The sequence below is a fragment of the Entelurus aequoreus genome, linkage group LG05 (assembly GCF_033978785.1).
Source record: "Entelurus aequoreus isolate RoL-2023_Sb linkage group LG05, RoL_Eaeq_v1.1, whole genome shotgun sequence".
Classification (NCBI taxonomy): domain Eukaryota; kingdom Metazoa; phylum Chordata; class Actinopteri; order Syngnathiformes; family Syngnathidae; genus Entelurus; species Entelurus aequoreus.
Genome location: NC_084735.1, coordinates 66,472,848 through 66,490,048, shown reverse-complemented (window position 1 = coordinate 66,490,048; position 17,201 = coordinate 66,472,848). Strand labels below are relative to the sequence as shown.

The following is a 17,201-nucleotide window of genomic DNA, read 5'->3' as shown; positions in this document are numbered from 1 at the left end:
AATCCTGGGTCTTGGTGAAAGAAGATTATGTATATACACATACATATATGCATGCATGCATACAGTCGCCATCAGAAGTTTACATACACTTGTAAAGAACAGAATGTCATGGTTGTTTTGAGTTTCCAATAATTTCTACAACTCTTATTTTTTTGTGATAGAGTGATTGGAGCACATACTTGTTGGTCACAAAAAACATTCATGAAGTTTGGTTCTTTTATGAATTTATTATGGGTCTACTGAAAATGTGACAATCTGCTGGGTCAAAAGTATACATACAGCAATGTTAATATTTGGTTACATGTCCCTTGGCAAGTTTCACCGCAATAAGGCACTTTTGGTAGCCATCCACAAGCTTCTGGCAAGCTTCTGATTGAATTTTTGACCACTCCTCTTGACAAAATTGGTACAGTTCAGCTAAATGTGTTGGTTTTCTGACGTGGACTTGTTTCTTCAGCATTGTCCACACGTTTAAGTCAGGACTTTGAGAAGGCCATTCTAAAACCTTAATTCTAGCCTGATTTAGCCATTCCTTTACCACTTTTGACGTGTGTTTGGGGTCATTGTCCTGTTAGAACACCCAACCTCTGGGCTGATGGTTTTAGATTGTCCTGAAGAATTTGTAGGTAATCCTCCTTTTTCATTGTCCCATTTACTCTCTGTAAAGCACTAGTTCCACTGGCAGCAAAACAGGCCCAGAGCATAATACTACCACCACCATGCTAGACAGTGGGAATGGTGTTCCTAGTACTAAAGGCTTCAACTTTTCTCCTCCAAACATATTGCTGGGTATTGTGGCCAAACAGCTCAATTGTTGTTTCATCTGACATCACATGGACAAAGATAAGACCTTCTGGAGGAAAGTTCTGTGGTCAGATGAAACAGGACAATGACCCCAAACAAAATTAAGGTTTTAGAATTGCCATCCCAGAGTCCCGACTTAAACATGTGGACAATGCTGAAGAAACAAGTCCATGTCAGAAAACCAACAAATTTAGCTGAACTGCACCCATTTTGTCAAGAGGAGTGGTCAAAAATTCAACCAGAAGCTTGTGGATGGCTACCAAAAGCGCCTTATTGCGGTGAAACTTGCCAAGGGACATGTAACCAAATATTAACATTGCTGTATGTATACTTTTGACCCAGCAGACTTGGTCACATTTTCAGTAGACCCATAATACATTCATAAAAGAACCAAACTTAATGAATGTTTTTTGTGACTAACAAGTATGTGCTCCAATCACTCTATCACACAAAAATAAGGAGTTGTAGAAATGATTGGAAACTCAAGACAGCCATGACATTATGTTCTTTACAAGTGTATGTAAACTTTTGACCACGACTGTATGTATATACATACATACATACATACATACATACACACACACACACACACACACACACAAACGTGTGGACATACATTAGGGGTGTAACAGTATTACAAATACCGCGATATTTTGGTATTAAAATAATCACAATAATACCGTTACGTATGACAGTATGATATGAAAACTTGGTCAGCGTAGTTTTTTGCTGGCACTTTTGAACTGGTCAATCTGGAAGTAAATTACAACTCCCAAAATTCCCTGCGTCGCGCCAGTGTGCGAGGTCCGTGTGTGGGAGATCGTAAAGGAGAGAAAGGATTGTTTTTTCGGACATTAACTGAAGTTTTCATTACCATCCATCCATAACTTTCTGAGTTATGTTGCTGACAGACAAACTCTGGCGAAAAAACTGCGAGGCAAAGTTGTCGCCTTCGTCTGGAGTGTTTTTAAGACGACACATAAAGCTGGTCAGTTGTTGAGTTGTTGTGATGTTTTAACCCACGTTTATTTTTCAATAACATTGAATCCACTCGTGGTTTCAATGGATTTGTTATCCATGTTGTCAGTAGGAAATGTGCCACAAGTTTGGTGACACTGCACTGCGGGGAACACAAGTAATATGAGAAGCAACTTGATAAACCACAACCTGGAAAATATATTTGATGCCAAGGATGCCTAGCATCAATTTGTGAAGTATTTACAATATCAAATGTTAAATTGTCAGATAACTTTTCTGAAAATCAGCATTTTTCAGAGTGATATATTATGTCCACTACAGAAGACACTGTTTCTCTGAAGTTAAAAGTTGAAAGACACTAACGTGAACATTATTATTTTGCATTTGTTACACTGGATGTTTATATTGTTAGTTTAAAGACACTTAACTGAAAGTATATTTAAAATAAATACATATATATATCCCTCCATTTTCTACCGCCTGTCCCTCTCAGGGTCACGGGAGTTGTTACATATACAGTACATACTTGTTTGTAGTAATAATATGATTATAACATTTGAGCATTATGTTTGTGTTCAATTATATACAATTGTATATCAAATATACATTTTACACACTAATATTTTTAAGTCTTTTCTTTTTTGGGGGGCTTATACCACAATAATATTGTACCGTGAGATTTTGATGCCGTTACACCCCTAACTTAAATACATGCATATGCACACAAATACAAATATACATACAGTACATATAGACGCGCGCGCGCGCACACACACACACACACGCACACACACACCCTTGCTTTTCCCTCATGCATGAGAAGGATCTGGGGCGCAGGTTTATTTAAAGAAAGACGTTGGTGGTATTAGTGCCACCTGAGGCCCTGTGAGCGATGCTATACCACTAATCACTCAGTGCTGATACGCATGCACAGCGCTAGGTTAGCTCGAAAGAGTCATAGTTCAGTTTGGGGCTTCTGTATTGCACATTATTAAATTATTTACCACCCAGCAGTACAGGTCACTATGGTATGCGTGTGTGGAGCTGCGTAACGTTTACAATTCCACAATCTCCAAACTATCCTGATAACAACTTCTTTATCTGCAATGATGGTTAAATACTGTAAAGTTATATCGCACGCCCTCTCTCGCTCACCATACACGTAGAGTACGTATTCGGCGCTGCTGGTCCCGAGGTAGTTGCTGGCTTCACAGCGGTAGGTGCCATTGTCCGTCTTGTTCAGCAAAGTGAAAGTCAAATCCCGTCCCTCCACGGCCACCCTGCCCAGGTCAGAAAGTTCCACGCCGTCTTTTGTCCACATCACCGGGTCCGGGCTGGAGACAGAGAAACAAATCATAATAAATCACATAACTTTATCAACAAAACTATCCAGTTTTTATATGTCAAGGAATCCGTTAAATTGGTTGGAATCATAGTTGGTGTCATGACAGTGCGTTTGGTGTGCCGCAAGGTTCAAGGGTCGGAGTATCCGTCTCCGAGAAAGACTTCTGGCCAAGGATGTTGAGCTCTTACTACTCTGCTAGATGGCTGCCGATGGCTTACCAGAGCCAGCGCCCTTTGGAAGCAAAGGCTGACTTTTTTGTCCTTTCAGTAAATGTTAGCTGTGTTTCAGTAAATGTTAGTTGTGTTTTTCCACCAGTGGCATCTCGATTTACAAACTGAATTGGTTCTTGAACATGGTTCGTACAGTAAACCAAAAAGTTTGTAATTGTATAGTGAAGCAGAGTTCCCCGATAAGAATCAATGTAAACATGAATAATTGCTTGTAGTCTTGACAAAAGTCCCTATTAAAGTACAAAAATGCACACTTTGAAGAAATGTGTGTGTGTATATATATATGTATATGTATATATATATGTATATATATTACAGTACATATTAGGGCTGTAAATCTTTGGGCACCACATGATTCGATCCCATTCAATTTTTGGGGGTAACGATTCGATTGAGAATCTATTCTCTTTACAAAACAATTCTCGACTCGAAATCTATACCTTTTCAATAACATTGGATGCCAGTTCTATGGTTAACTACATTCCTCCATAAAACAGATCTGATTAATTTCTATATTACTTAAATTGGTTTTGTTTAATAAAATGCTTCCCAAACATTTAATAAAGTCAAATACAAATAAGGCAACAAGAGAAGTATCCCAAACTTCTCTTTTCTGAAAAAATGGGCATCTACATCAACAATATGATTTGCCTAAGTGGCTGGACAGGAAAGATTGGGGGGAAAAAACAAAACAAAAAACCCAACAAAAAAAACAAAATAAAAATCGATTTTAATTTTTTTTTTTATCAATTAAGAATTGTTACATCCATCCATTTTCTGTCAGTACTTGTCTGCTGCCTCCGGAGTGCTATGAGCCGAAAGACTCTTTTATTATTTTATTTTTTTCCAGCTTGACTGCATCCCTCACCGCTGGTAGAGGTTATGGAATTTCCCGCCACGGAAGGCACCGACCACCTTGCGGCCACAGCTCCGATTGGCTGCTTCGACAATCGAGGTACGGAAAATGGTCCACTCGGACTCAATGTCAAGTGACATGTTCAAAGTTCTTCTGGAGGTGGGAATTTAAACTCCCTCTGACGGGAGATTCTGCTAGACGTTCCCAGCAGACCCTCACTATACGTTTGGGTCTGCCAGTTCTGACCGGCATCCTCCCCCACGATCGGAGCAAACTCATCACCAGATGGTGGTTCGTAGAAAGCTCCGCCCCTCTCATGAGACTGCAAATCTAATGATACAAGCACAAAGTCGATCATGGCACTGCGGCCTAGGGTGTCCTGGTGCCAAGTGCACATATGGACACCCTTATGTTTGAACATGATGTTTGTTATGGATAATCTGTGATGAGCACAACAGTCCAATAACAAAACACCACTCGGGTTCAGATTCAGGTGGCCGTTCCTCTCAATCACACGTCTTCATGTTTCACTGTCGTTGCCAATGTGAGCGTTGAAGTCCCCCATCAGAGCAAGGGAATCACCTGAGGGAGAACTCTCCAGTACTCCCTTGAGGGAATCCGAAAAGGGCAGGTACTCTGAGCTACTGTTTGGTGCGTAAGCACAAACAGTCAGGTGACGTTCCAGGTCCCAAGAGCTAGCTTCTGTAGACGAGGGTCGGATCCCCAAGGGCTCTGCCTTCGGCTTCCGCTCAGCTCACACTGCACCCGACCTCCATGCCCTCTCCTATGAGTGGTGAGCCCATTGGAAGGGGGAACCATGTGGCCTCTTCGGGCTGTGCTTCTTCAGGCGCTCGCTATCGAGTCCCACCCCCGGGTTTAGCTCCAGAGGGGGGCCCCTGTGACCCGCGTCCGAGCGAGGGAAATCTAATTCCTCGTTTTTGTTCTTTATAAAGGTCTTCAAGCTGCTCTTTTTTTCTGGTGCCTCACCGGTTTGTCTTGGGAGACCCAACCCGGGGACAACCTAGCTCCTAGGATCATTGGGACATGCAAACACCCTTTTTTCAAAGTGTGCATTTCTTTTCCTACTAAAACGGACTTTTGTAGAGAATAGAACCAATTATTCATGTTTATATTGATTCCTTTGAAGAACTCTGCTTAACTATACATACGTTTCGGTTTACTAGTACAATTAATTTAATTAATTAATTCAATTAAGTTCGTAAATGGAGATTCCACTGTATTATAGTTAAAGTTAAAGTACCAATGATTGTCACACACACACTAGGTGTGGTGAAATTTGTCCTCTGCATTTGACCCATCCCCTTGTTCACCCACTGGGAGGTGAGGGGAGCAGTGAGCAGCAGCGGTGGCCGCGCCCGGGAATCATTTTTGGTGATTTAACCCCCAATTCCAACCCTTGATGCTGAGTGCCAAGCAGGGAGGTAATGGGTCCCATTTTTATAGTCTTTGGTAAGAACTCACGACCTACCCATCTCAGGGCGGACACTCTAACCACAAGGCCACTGAGCAGGCTTTGTATAATATACTAAGCATAATAACCAATCTAAAACATTGAGTGATACTATGATCAAGTATACAAGCGTAAGTCACTTACGATGGGTTTCCTCGCGACAGACACTCCAGCTTTAAGTACTGACCCTCCTGGGGGACTTCAACAGAGGGGACTATCTTCACATGAGGAGCGTCTAAGCACAAAAAAAAAAAGACATATAGAGTGAAACATTTTTTTTCTTCCTCCGTGTGTTGACATGTAGTGTGTTCATGTTTACACTCACAGTGGACCTCCAACACTTTGGTGTCCTGCTGCGGTGCCTGCGCCAGCGCCTCATGGTCCACTTTGCAGGTGTACGCTACGCCATCGTCGTTTCTGTCCACGTGCAGCTGCAGCGAGCTCCGCACTGTGAACGTCTTCCCGCTGGCGTTCACCTCCTTGGCGCCTGTGTGGAGAGAATCAGGTCAGCGAGGCACGGCAGACCCGTTACAGACGTGCGTCTACATGCATCTTTATCGCCGCGCACAGATCTGAAAGCACACTGCGGGGTATTGACAGATTATCTAAAGGAGGGGAGATTATAGCCCTTTCTTAATTAGATTAAGTCAAATTGAGCTGCTTTGGGATAAGATGTGAACGCAATACTTATATCATGCTATAAGAATGGGCTTAGTTCTATAGTTAAATACTCTTAAGCATCTTTCTTCAAACAAACAATACGCCAATCAATACCTCTTTGACAATCTTACATTTTGATACAGGAAGATTCTCCAAATTCCAAGCCTCTTTGAATGAGGCAGCCATTTACCCCATTATTTTTGAGGATACAGCTACAGCTGACGCTACAAAAACTACAACCTACATGCACAATTATTTACGTTCTAGTGCCAGAAGGCAAAGAAAAAGACTGTATACCACTTTTGAATTTAAATCTGATCTTCTTATTGCTCCTTTGAACATCGAACACAACACGTTTGTGCTAGCTGGCATCGCTAGCATTGCTAGCATCACATTTTTTCGAGTCATACAAAGACTATAACAATGAGACCCATTACCTCCCTGCTTGGCACTCAGCATCAAGGGCTGGAATTTATGGTTAAATCACCAAAATGATTCCCGAGCGTGGCCACCGCTGCTGCTCTCTGTTCCCCTCAACTTCAAGGGGGTGGAACAAGGGGTAAGTCAAATACAGAGAGTAATTTCACCACACCTAGTGTGTGTGTGACTATCAGTGGTGCTTTAAGTTTAACAGAAAGGTTCTACGGTGCCGAGCAGAAGGTTTTAGATTTTCATCGGAATAAAGAAAACATATTTAACATTTTTTCTTACTTAGAAATGTCATGAAGTCAAGTATTTGGGCACCCAAACCACTAACCTTTTGGAGCATTTTTGGTGTTGTCAGATGGGAAATGGCAAGTTAATGTATCAGAAGCTTTAAATGTTCGTATTTCAAAGAAAAATTATCATATGTAGGGGGACGGCGTGGCGAAGTTGGTAGAGTGGCCGTGCCAGCAATCAGAGGGTTGCTGGTTACTGGGGTTCAATCCCCACCTTCTACCATCCTAGTCACGTCCGTTGTGTCCTTGGGCAAGACACTTCACCCTTGCTCCTGATGGGTGCTGGTAGCGCCTTGCATGGCAGCTCTCTCCATCAGTGTGTGAATGTGTGTGTGAATGAGTGAATGTGGAAATACTGTCAAAGCGCTTTGAGTACCTTGAAGGTAGAAAAGCGCTATAGAAGTATAACCCATTTATCATTTATCATTTATTTGACGTTGCTAAAACATTACCACGCACCGTGTATAGTGTAGTTTATAATGCAGTTTTACATTTTTAATAGTCCAAAACAGGGGTCCCCAAACTTTTTTGGGTTAAAAAAAAATTGGCCAGGGGTCGGGCTATATATATATATATATATATATATATATATATATATATATATATATATATATATATATATATGAGAAGGTGTAAATCTCGCGCCAGGCCGTACCCATATCCGCAGCAGGTCTCCAAGGTGAACAGCCTCTGGCATGTTAGAACATGCCAGAGGCTGTTCTAACATGCTCTCGCCCAACTTTGCGGCACAAGCGTGATGACGAGCGGTAGAACATGGATTGATGGATGGGCGAAAAAGGACAGATTAAAAAAATAATAATAATTACAAAAAACATTTTAAATGTTTATTTTAATTGTTTATATCTATCTATCTATCTATCTATCTATCTATCTATCTATCTATCTATCTATCTATCTATCTATCTATCTATCTATCTATCTATCTATCTATCTATCTATCTATCTATCTATCTATCTATCTATCTATCTATCTATCTATCTATCTATCTATCTATCTATCTATCTATCTATCTATCTATCTATCTATCTATCTATCTATCTATCTATCCATCCATCCATCCATCCATCCATCCATCCATCCATCCATCCATCCATCCATCCATCCATCCATCCATCCATCCATCCATCCATCCATCCATCCATCCATCCATCCATCCATCCATCCATCCATCCATCCATATATATATATATATATATATATATATATATATATATATATATATATATATATATATATATATATATATATATATATATATATATATATATATATATATATATATATATATATATATATATATATAATATAAACTGCCTTTTCCTTACATTGAACAAAAAAAAGTCCACTGATGTTTAAAAACTCTACACTCTGAGTCTATTTTACGTTTCCCCAACGATTTTGCCATTTTTTTCCCTCGTGCACTAATTAACTGAAAGAGCGTGCACTTGCTGCGCTCTCGCCCAACTTTGCGGCACAAGCGTGATGACAAGCGGTAGAACACGGATTGATGGATGGGCGAAAAAGGACAGATTAAAAAAATAATAATAATTACAAAAAACATTTTAAATGTTTATTTTAATTTTTTATTTTTTACTTGGGACTAACCGCCAACCGGATTTTGGACGCTGCTGGGTCGTATCTGGCCCGCGGGCCGTAATTTGGGGACCTCTGGTCTAAAAGCACAGTTGGAAAAATTGTCAGGATGTATCCTCTTTATGTTTGCTAACAGCCATGTATTAAAGGGTGTCAAACTATTATACAATATGGAATTTTTGGCATTAATGATCGTATGTTGTACAGAGGGTACAATTATAGTAAAAACATGATCATTATTGTAAGTCTGGCAAAAGTGTTTGGACCCTTATGTATTATGTATTTCAAACACATGCTCAGCAATGTGGAAACGAGCCAAAAGTTTGCCTTAACAACAAGGTGTCCTATTTTACACAGCGTGGTTCTCTTTGCAAAACCGTGTCCTATTTGTGTATTCTTAGCAAAGGCAAGGTTGCGTTAAAATCCCTGGTGCAGGCCACCTTTTGTTTATGTCTCCTAAAGAGACTGTTTACTCTCCCCCAATGCCTCCCTGCTGCGTGCTCATCTGCAGCGCATCCAAACAACTTCTCCCTCTCTCGTACTTGCAGCCTGTCAATCAACTATCTGCTCAATCACTTCCCCTATACTTCAGCCAATCAGCCCGCCTCCCCCCTTGAGGTGAGTGATTGACAGCTCTGCAGCGTTTGCGGCAGGCATCCAAGCGAGAGAGGGAAGGAGACATGGATGCACGACATCAAAAAAAAAAAAATCCAGAGGGTTGAAAAGAAGGCACTGTGTAGGGGTCACATTATTAGGTACACACTGCTCTAAGCATACTGATTATTTTTTTAGGGGTCACATTATTAGGTACACACTGCTCTAAGCATACCGATTATTTTTTTGGATACCATATGCATCAAAAGCCAAACCAAACGTGTATTTCATCGCAGTTTATTGTGTAACCACAGCTGGCGGTTATTGTGACAATGATGGCAAAGAAGAAAACTTCTAGCTCAGAGCTAGAAATGGAATTTATGGACAGCCATTACAGACAGCTATTCAAAAATTAGAATATAAAAATCATTTACTGTACAGCAGTTGGATGAGTGGAATTCTCATAAGCATAAGTTAAATATCTAATTGTGTGCTTTTATTAGGTGCAATTTGACTTTTTTCATTTTTAGACAGGCAGTAATCACAATCCCCCTCATTTTGTTTAATAATAAGCACCCATGTAACAAAGTGTATTTATATTTAAAAATATGACAGGCTATGTAAATAAACAAAACAAAAATCCATAAAAGTGAGCAAATGTACAGTATATAGTACCTGGTAGTGTTGTCCCGATATCAATATTTTGGTACCAGTACCAAAATTATTTAGATACTTTTCGAAAGTTTTCTAAATAAAGGGGTCCACAAAAAATTGTATTATTGGCTTTATTTTAACAAAAAATCTTAAAGTACATTAAACATATGTTTCTTATTGCAAGTTAGTCCTTAAATAAAATAGTGAACATACGTTTGTACAAGACAACTTGACTTTTATTAGTACGTAAGCAAACAAAGGCTCCTAATTTAGTCAGCTGACATATGCAGTAACATATTGTGTCATTTTCCATTCTATTATTTTGTCAAAATTATTAAGGACAAGTGGTAGAAAATGAATTATTCATCTACTTGTTCATTTACTGTTAATATCTGCTTACTTTCTCTTTTAACATGTTCTGTCTACACTTCTGTTGAAATGTAATAATCATGTATTCTTCTGTTGTTTGGATGCGCTACATTAGTTTTGGATGATACCACACATTTGACATCAATCCGATACCAAATCGTTACAGGATCATACATTGGTCATATTCAAAGTCCTCATTTGTCCAGGGACATATTTCCTTATTTTATAAACATAATATAATTTTTTTTTAAACGAAAGAAGATGTTGTGATGCCAAAAAATATTGATGTAATCATAGTAATATCAACTAGATAAGACCTGTACATGGTATCATTACAGTGGATGTTAGGTGTTTGTTTACATTTTGACGCCGGTGAGCTAGGATGTGCAGTGCAGCATGTTTAGCTATTCCTCATCCTGCAGGGATGATACTTGTAAAAAACGTACTTTATTTGTCGCCAGGGAGACCAGAATTAGGGATTTAGAAGTAGCTAAAACACTGCCGACTGGGGCTGGACCGGTACTTTTTACAGGCGGTATGTACCGAATATGATTCATTAGTATCGCGGTACTCTACTAATACCGGTATACCATACAACCCTAGTACCTGGAGATTAATTTCAGAAATACATAAAGAGCCACTATGGTGACAGTATTGCTGTGCAGATGTCGCTTCATTAGGCATCGGCAAAGGATGAGGACTTATTTTATTTCAGTTTTCTTTAACAGTGGTTACATCAGGATTATTAGGAATAAAATCACCCTTTAGGATCTCTTACTGCTCAAAACAACTCAGCTGTAAATATAGATGCAATAACATTTATTCCCTTTTTTCCCTACAACAAAACAAAATAAGCCAGAGCATAAATCTGTTGCAGCGATATTGATTGAATAATAAAATGAGTCCCGACATCAAGTCCCCAAGGGTGTTAATGTGCTGCTGGTAAATAAATACACATTCACTAATGGCATCTTGGAGGGTGGTGGTGCAATCTACTGTAGAACAAAGAACTAATCACTATGCTCTTTAGCTTTTGCACAAATATAGTCTATTTAAAAGATTTTGGCATAAAATATTAGGTTTTGCTGCTGTGTTATCATGTAAGCAACGTGTTGTTTCAAGAAGAAACAGCACTCAAGTACACACTGCAGAATTATTTGTTTATTGCATGCCTTCTCTCTTTTATTAAAGTCTCTCGTGAACCAACCGTGCAGCGGTGTTTGTGATAATTACCCTGCAACCAGTACACTCTATGAGGCTGTTACTTGAGACCTATATTGAATGGGATGTGGAATTAGCGGGGGGAAAAAAAATTGGAGGACAAACCTGTTTGGTTTGTTAAACACTGATGCAAAGGCTCATTTTAAATAGCCTAATTGACATGGTAAATTTACCATGCTATTACATTTGTACTTTTTATATACATTATGTAATAATAGCTATTGTGCAAATATTCATGTTTCAATCCTCTAGCTGAGGAGGTGGTGATTGCTTTTGCCGGCGTGTGGTGGGAGCTGAATGGATGAAACACCTGATAAACCAGAATAGCATCCTTTTCATGGCAGCTCTCACAATGGATTACATTAGGTAGTAGGTGTATCTAATGAAGTGACTGAATGTGAAAGTATATACAGTCTAGCACTCCTGGGGCTGTAAAATTTGGAATATAGCTTACTTTTTTTTTTTAAGTCACAGTTGAAGTAACTAAACATTTGGGGGAAATTAGCTTGGTGTAGCATTTTCATTCTGAAGGGAAAAATGTCACTCAAGTTGAATTTTGAGTTGTTGAAACAAACATTTTCACAAAAAAATACCTCCACTAAATCACATTTTTCAGAGGAAATATGTCTCTAAAGGCATAGTTGAACGTTGCTTTTGAATTAACCAAAATGTTCGAAAATAATTACCAATAGTCAGACACATTCTGACACACATTCTGGAAAAATACAAGACTACATTTATATTTTAAGTAGTGCAGTCAAATTATAGTTTTTAACCATTCACATTAATCACAATAAATGCTTGTATAAAAGAAAAAAGACACATATTTAAAAAAGACCAGAATATTTTGACACATGCAATTTTACTGTCAGAATGTCATGCACAATCATTTAAAAAAAGGTTTCACTTGAATGTTCACCATTTATTTTCTCAAAACTTGGTAACAAAGTCCTGTTGGGTTTATTTTGAAGTTAAATTGCCAGCGAGCACACCACTCATCTTTGCACGGACGTATGCATTGACCTGATCACTGACCGTATAACAAACCCACGTCGCCTTCAGGTAACCCTCCACGGTTAAGGTAAAGGAGCATGTGAGTAATAAATTGCATGATTAATCTGCATTTACTGTTAGTGGTCATTCAGTTTTACCTGCCTCTGGTTGTCCCTGGTCATCTAAGTGCAGTATTGTGCAATATTTTTGAATTTTAAATGATATATTGGGAGAGTGCTTTTCATTTTTTATTTGAGAAAAAAATTATGTTAATTTTCCTTTGCAACTATTTATACATTTCCTATAACTGAGAGCATTAACAAAACTGTTATGTTCGCATAATGATGATGATAAAGAATTTTGAATCTAGTGCATGACTAATTATATATTTTTTATTTTATGTATATATAGTCAACTCTTTGATGGCCCTAATTTTAAGTAATCAAAATTAAGTAGTAAATAAGCTTTGAAATGAGATATTCTAAGTTTACCAACATTTTCAGAAAAAAAGTATTTAATTACATTTTAGGGAGGGAAAATTAACTTGTAACGTCATAGTATAATTTTCCCAAGTTTACCATCTAAAGGTTTTGGAGTTTTCAGTAAAAAAAACACAAAGTCTGGGACAGCTTCATTTGAATTTTCAACAATAATTACCAATAAAGTTGTATTTTAAAAAACTTGCATTTTCTGGAAATATACAACATCAACATTATGGAGTAAACTTTGGCATTTAAAAATGTTGACACATTTTTGTAAAGAAAATCTTTGAATTTAAAAAAAGAAAAAAACAAAAACAAATTTAGGGCAACATTTGCTTTTAATCTAATATTCTAATTTTAAGGAAAAATGGCTTTTAAGTGTTTTAGTAACCAAAATAACATTTTCAGTAATGAGTAAGTTCAGGAAGAAATATCTGTAATAGAATATATTAAGGAACCGATGGACTGGACTCTCACATTAATAACTGTACTCACTCTACATCCATTGCACCCGGTCACCCAGGGGTCCCCAAATCTGTGGTCCCTCACAAGGCTTCTCAATGTTCCCATTGGGTTCGTTTTTTCCTGCACGGATGGGGGTTCAGACTCGTGGTTTGTGAAGCCCTTTCAGGCACTTGTGATTAAGGGTTATATAAATACACTTTGATTCATTTAACCAACTATTCTGGGAAAGTCTCATTTGAAGTGACCAGAATTTGCACAAATAATTACCAGGTTATAGGGAACACAAATTTTCTGGAAAAATACAACACTAAATTTACATTTCAAGCAATCAAAATTAAGGAGTAAATTGCCTGTGGAGGTGGGGGTGCATTCTGTGTTCTTTTTGTGAGTCGTGCATATTTACTGTGTACTCGTGATAGGAAAAATGGGTAGGATTAAATAAGCTCTGCATCTTCCAACTCCCTTTCGGACCTGTTTTGAATTGTGAATTCCAATTCCTCAGTCTATTCCAATGTACTTGAACTCAACTAAAAAAAAAAAAAGACCAGCTTTTTTAAACAGTTTGTGTTTGGCCTTAAATGTTCTGCTGTATAGAATATAAAAGCATGGAATAGTACATGTAATATTTACCAATCGTTCAAGGAACTAAGCTGGCAAAGTAACTGTGTCTGGCATGACAATGGTTGACATTCTACCCCTGCATGTCACAATGTGCTTCACTTCCAGCGGATGCTGTGCAATGTCCTCCAAAAGGTCTTACTGCATATACTTGACTCTGCTCTTCACTGACGTGTGACCGACAGAAGTGGCTTAAATGTTAGGATGCTTCTGTGGCAGAGGTATATCGCAATGTCCTCTGTGACACTGCTCCCCAAACATTCTGTGCAGGGAAGTGTCTTCATGAAGACACCCGTAGGTGTGGGGAGGGAGCCAGCACCTTGACAGGCTGTCCACCTCCGCTGTGTTGATCTTAATGGGCTGAGACCGGGCGTGGCGCAGTCTCATCCCCTGTTCTTTGGACACGGTGTCAGTCTGTTGTCAGGGTAGCCAACATAAACACTGCCCACAGCACACATTACGCGCAGAGCTGCGTATTTGTGTGGATGCAAAGAGACGCACGTTCACAATGACGTCATTTCTTCCACTGTATGGAATAGCGGCGCCATTTCTCTCTACAGTGGAAACAATCAAACTTCCCAGAGGCCGATTAGGAATTCAGAACGCTTTTTCAGGAACTTCTGTCATGCAAAAATTGAGGCACCACAGTATTATGTCGTACTGGCTATTCAACTGGCAGACCGCGGGCCAACTCTGGCCAGAGAATAACACCAGTTAAAAAAAGTTGGAAGACAACATGTCTTCAGCAGATTCCTAGAAACACTAGAACCCTCTCACATAGATGAGCTTTGATTAGCTTTTTTGCATTAGGTCCTACCATTCACAATACTTATGTGAGTCACACACATATGTTTTTTGTTCTTTATGCATTCTAACTCGTAAAAAAAACGTTAGCAACAGTCAGCTAACACTGGAGGTAATTGGATTTTCCTATTCCGCCTTTAAAGCCCTTTGAAAAACGTCCAAAAACCTCAGTTTTGTATACACACTAAGTATATATGTAATGTAGTAACAGGCACATTCAAAATAACGTAATATATACCTATTATGCTCATTTTAAGCAGACAGCAGCACGTTAATTTCACAGACTCATCACAATGTTCACTTTTTCCTTTTTACGGCTGTTGTTTTTACAGGGCATTACTGTAAATCAAGACCATTCAACTAAATTGTTTTGGGGGTCACATTTCCAGTGAACTAAGGACCAGGGGGCCAGACTTCTTTATTCACTAACATTCATATTTTGTATAATTCTGAGAATCTGCTTTTTTTAAGGACCTACTGCAAAAAGTTTTTAGGAATCTGTAGCAAAGTTGTTAAGTGTTTTTCAAGTTTTTTTTAAAAGTGAACTCGTGGGCCGGTCTGGTGTCATTACCGGGCCGGATTTGGCCCCCGGACGGCAGTTAAATAGCCCTGCTGTAAATGGATAAACCGTTTTACTTCTGTTTTTATAGTAATATATATTTTTTTTTAACCGTAAAATCTATGGTCATTGTTTGTACATTGCACTACTGTAAATGGACAAACAGTACCATTTTTATTTTAACAGTAAAATTCTGTCGACTGACCTGCAATTTATTTTTACAGTTTAGTCACTGCTGTTGTGTCCTTGGGCAAGACACCTTTCCCACATTGGTGTATGAATGTGTGTGGCAGGACTCCTTTGAACAAGATATTCTTAATCTCAATGGAACATTTGTCATAAATAAATACAAACAATAATATACAAATAGACAAAAAATAAATTTTCATTGCAGATGATACTGGTGCTCAGGGATATACAAAATAAGAATAATAGTGAAGGGAAGAAGGGGGTCAACAATTCAGTTTAATAGCCCTGCTGTAAAGTATTCACTTCCTTTCTTTAGCATTCACATACAATTTTGCGTAACTGGTTTCTAGTTAATGAAAATAATGTAAGTTGAAAAAAAGGCACCGGCCCTTATTCAGCAAAACAGCCATAAACACAAGTTTTCCGGCTGTCTGGATTTCAATTAATGTACTGTACCGTAGCAATAGTGAAGCACAGTGATTTAGAGAGTGGGGTATAAACGCTTTTGCGCGCATGCATCTTTTATTCATGCCAGCGTGGCTTGCAAGATCCATCTCAGAATTACATCTTTAATGGTCATTGATCCACTCCACCTCTGTGGGACCTGGCTGCTATAAATGTAGCGCAGAAACAGAGGTGTGCAACACTGATGACAATGATTGGGTTTCTTTTTTTTAGGCTTGAAAAAGATACTTCACTGTCAAGGCCTCTTTGACGTGAGCATCCTTAAATGATGCCGGCTACACTTTTTAAGGACAATGACTTTTTCTAAAGGTTACACAGTCATTGTTCAACTCGTTGAGAATCCAAAAGCTTTCGAGGGAAGTCCGCATGCCGCTCTTTGTCCTTGACGAATAACTTTGACAATATGAATATGTGACTCCTAGCGATTTTCAATCAAATCTGTTTTGTTCCCCCCCTATCCCTCCCTTAGGAGTAGAGCTATCACATAACACGATGAAGCAATAACCTCCACAGTTTAGGTCACAGACTATGATAATACTCATCCGATTGCCAGCACTGCCAGCCCTATCTGGAATAAATATTAATTTCATGTGAATTTTCCTCTCGATTCACTGTTGTGTAAACAAGCGCTACATTGCACTCGTACTGGCACAGGTCTCCCTGGCTTGTGTCGTGGAACTAAGATAGAAATGGTACCTCGGATTTTTGTTATTAATTTAATCCATTACAAACAAAACTGTATGAAAACCAAACCAATTTTTCACAAAGAAATTAATGTAAATCCAATGAATCTGTTACAGACACAAAAAAATAGTCAAACAATAGAAAACTAGAAACTTCCGGGGGGAAATTTTGAATGGGCCTACTATGGGTGGGTATCTTTTACATTTGAACCTGGTACCTGGGAATCGATACCAATACTGAAAGGTACATATTTTTGATACCTTTGTGTGTTGATACATGTTAATTGTTTAATAATACAAGCTATTTTTTTCATGTAACATTCAGTTGCAATTCCAAGACGCCAGATGGCAGTAGTGTATGCAGTAGACTACGGCCTGGCAAGGAAATAGCCTTTGTCGTTAAGTTGACTATACCAGTCTAGTGTTG

The 17,201-nt window shown here is 38.7% G+C and overlaps 1 protein-coding gene across 5 annotated transcripts in view; it reads right to left on the bottom strand.

Moving 5' to 3' along the window:
* The window catches only part of cadm2a (cell adhesion molecule 2a), a 599,539-nt gene that overhangs the window by 44,983 nt on the left and 537,355 nt on the right, over positions 1 to 17,201 (bottom strand). For all 5 annotated transcript variants that reach the window (XM_062048684.1, XM_062048685.1, XM_062048686.1 and 2 more), the window contains exons 5-7: positions 6,010 to 6,171; positions 5,829 to 5,919; positions 2,938 to 3,116 (exon numbers count right to left, since the gene is read on the bottom strand). In XM_062048684.1, coding sequence (XP_061904668.1) covers positions 2,938 to 3,116; positions 5,829 to 5,919; positions 6,010 to 6,171 — 432 coding nt within the window. The remainder of the gene's footprint in view (positions 1 to 2,937; positions 3,117 to 5,828; positions 5,920 to 6,009; positions 6,172 to 17,201) is intronic.